The 3,007-nt window shown below is 39.9% G+C and overlaps 2 protein-coding genes across 4 annotated transcripts in view; both read left to right on the top strand.

Annotated features, from left to right (window-relative positions):
• LOC109481440 (NACHT, LRR and PYD domains-containing protein 12-like) overlaps positions 1-2,252 on the top strand; it is a 30,312-nt gene extending 28,060 nt beyond the window's left edge. Inside the window, exon 9 of one of the 3 annotated variants that reach the window (XR_002140899.1) lies at positions 2,200-2,252. The gene's annotated coding sequence lies outside the window, so the exon portion shown is untranslated. Of the gene's footprint in view, positions 1-2,016; positions 2,131-2,192 lie in introns of those variants that run through there. The other 2 variants (XR_002140900.1, XR_002140901.1) reach the window with 2 other exon arrangements.
• Positions 1-2,299, top strand: part of LOC109481439 — a 20,436-nt gene extending 18,137 nt beyond the window's left edge. The window contains exon 15 of the mRNA XM_019784017.1: positions 2,134-2,299. Within this exon, the coding sequence (XP_019639576.1) occupies positions 2,134-2,289 (156 nt within the window). The 3' untranslated portion in view covers positions 2,290-2,299. The remainder of the gene's footprint in view (positions 1-2,133) is intronic.
• The last annotated feature ends 708 nt before the right edge of the window (positions 2,300-3,007 follow it).

Raw genomic sequence — 3,007 nt, 5'->3', positions numbered from 1 at the left:
ATATATAACGGTAATAGTTATAGCTTTGTAAATCTGTAGCATACTGAAATTCTTCAAAATATCAATCTTTTAAATATGTTCGGACCGTAAAACTTTATCGGTCCGGTCCAAAAAAACCGAAACGTCGGTGGACCGGTTTTTTGACCGGAACAAAAATCCATATTTGTTGTTACTGAATAACTGATGATCACTACATACAAAGAAGCCTGCCAGGAAAATGAAAATCCAGCCTTCAAATAAAAGAAGTTTACCTTAGTCTCCGTCTCTCTCATTTTGCAACAATATTTTCCCGTATTTTGCTACCGATAGTCATCTAGAAATCATAAAGGACAAGTCTACGGGCCGTGCTTGGTTCGGATCGGGCCGAAAATCAGATTTTACACCATATGGTCACAATGTGATGCACGTAAATTTTCACTCGAAATGAGAAATTAACGCCCAACAAAACGGACCATTAGGTTCCCAGTGCTGTATTTCTCTTTTGTTCATGTGATCAACTTGTTTTCTTTGCTTGAATCGTGCAAAATACCAAGGAAAAACATCGAAATTTCGGCAAATTTATGCCGAGGCGAGTGTGGTTTTTCGGAGGAGCCATGTTCCTTTGCCGTGTTGCCTGCTGGGAAATGCTCAGCGAAAACTGCCGAAAATTTACGAGGCAGTTGTCGGGTCCTCCCGGGAGACGAAATCTAACATCGGAAAATGGCGAGTGCCCATATTTGGTTATCGTCGCCTTTCGTCGCCTTGTCGAAATCGTTCAACTTTGACCCCAAATTCCCTTATATGGGACCATTACAGTCTGCTGAAAAACGCCGGCAGGTTCGTGCGGCGCAGGTTTTCGATCTATTCACAGCGCCACTGCTTTGCTAATTGAAAACTATTGAATCCGGAGCCTATTTTTTCCTTCTGCAAAATTGCAGATTGTAAGATTTTTTCTTCTGCAATCTTGAAAATCTATCTGCAAATTGCAGACTGCAGACGGGTATTTCGAACACTGCAGTAGATTTACTACCATATTCTATTATTTAAATTATAATGACAATATTTTGTTAATTGTTGTAACTAAGCAACAACATTTTCCATATACAGGTACTCTTGGCGTGGAGTTCCTGAGGGAGCGGACACCACAGCCAGCTGTCTGGAGCTGCTCAGCTAAGTTCCCAACATGGCGACCTGTTCTGTACATTTCCTCAGCTCAGGTCAGTATACTGTATTAAAATTTGTGAGGTTATAGTTATGCCAACATGTTTGGGACATTAATATACATGTAGAACAGTTACTGATTTGATTTCATAACAATACAATGTATTTTTAGCATACTACATTTGTTGTTTTGAAGACAATAAGACTAATAAGCAGTAACACAAGATGCAACACAAACTACAAGCAGTTGGAGACACTGCACCAAAAGCCTTTATTAGCAAAGAGATGAACAACAACCACAAAATATCTCAGCTTTCTTGTCTTCTAACTGAAATTCAAAGATAAGCCACACAAGATGCTACACAGCCAGACCTAGAGTGCTGTTTTAACCTACGTGTTCTTAATGATGATGATTTTTAAATGCTGATGAAGTTTTTTAATCTACAGTATTGTAATGATGTTTGTATGTTAATAATTGTAAAACGTCAATGCAATTCAGACGTGCCCGAAGTACTTCGGTACGTCTGCCATGTTAGTATTTAATAAAGATTTGATTTGATTTGATTTGTGCTAACATCATCTTTGAGACAGAAGGATGCCTTAACTATAGTATAATACTATTAATGCTAAAGCACCAGTGCAGTAGTAATACAATTGGCAGAGAACCACTTGCAATGATTGATGCTGAACTAGAGTTCTTAACATTTATTGCATGCCTGTAGTGTATTAGGCACAGGAGAAACTAAGGTCTACGGTAAGTGTTTAGTGCTTTTATTATAATGTTTTACAATGTTTTTGTTCCTTGGAGTTTAACTTTTATAAATTACTGTATACTTCCAGAAGCTGTGTTCCCTACAGATGTGGCTGTCCTGACAGGTGTGCTAACAGGTGTGTTTGTTCCAGGTGTGGCTGTCCTGACAGGTGTGCTAACAGGTGTGTTTGTTCCAGGTGTGGCTGTCCTGACAGGTGTGCTAACAGGTGTGTTTGTTCCAGGTGTGTCTGTCCCGACAGGTGCCCTCCAGTCTGGACCCCCTGTTTAAGTACACCAGTAGGTGTAAGGTGTGGGGGACCACAGGTGTGCTAACAGGTGTGTTTGTTCCAGGTGTGGCTGTCCTGACAGGTGCCCTCCAGTCTGGACCCCCTGTGTAAGTACACCAGCAGGTGTGGGGACGGCCTACGTGGACAGGGAGAAACTGGACATCGACCTGCCGACAGCCGAGCAGTTCTACCAGAAACTCCTCAGCTAGAAAACCACTTCAGGGAGAAGTATAGGGAGGTCAGGTCAAAGATCAGGGGTCAATGACAGCTGAACTAGGTCAGAGGTCACATTAGTCTTCTCAGGAGTGTAATTTTACCTTTGGTTGAACTGTGCCCTATCATGAATGTAATGTTTTACAGAAGTATGACACAAGGAAAGAGATCAGATGGGCAAATACCCAGAACAATTTAGGACAAGACTTTCAGTTCTGAACATTCGTAACTTACAGTGGACCATGGCAATTAGATGAATAATGTTAAATAATTTCAAAAAATAAATTTGTTGAGTATTAAATGAACAGTCTGAGAATTAGCTTTGATATCCATAAATAGGTTTAAATGAATATTTCACCTCAAGGCACTGGTGTTCACAAGAATAACTGAATTCTCTGTAAGAACTTAACACGGAATTGTGAAAGACGTTCATAGTATGCCAAAAGTCAGTCCCCAAAGGAGTTTTATTTTGTATCCAGGCAATACGGTATGTTCCTCCACTGGAGTGCCACAATAATTCTTTTGTCACATGATGCTTTTTACAGATCGTTCCACTTTCTTAACATTACAGGAGTATCAATAAATTGTATGTATTACTAATTAAATAAAACTTCAA

Source organism: Branchiostoma belcheri, unplaced genomic scaffold (assembly GCF_001625305.1).
Source record: "Branchiostoma belcheri isolate BF01 breed outbred unplaced genomic scaffold, Haploidv18h27 scaffold550, whole genome shotgun sequence".
NCBI lineage: Eukaryota > Metazoa > Chordata > Leptocardii > Amphioxiformes > Branchiostomatidae > Branchiostoma > Branchiostoma belcheri.
This window is presented reverse-complemented; position numbering and strand designations above follow the sequence as displayed.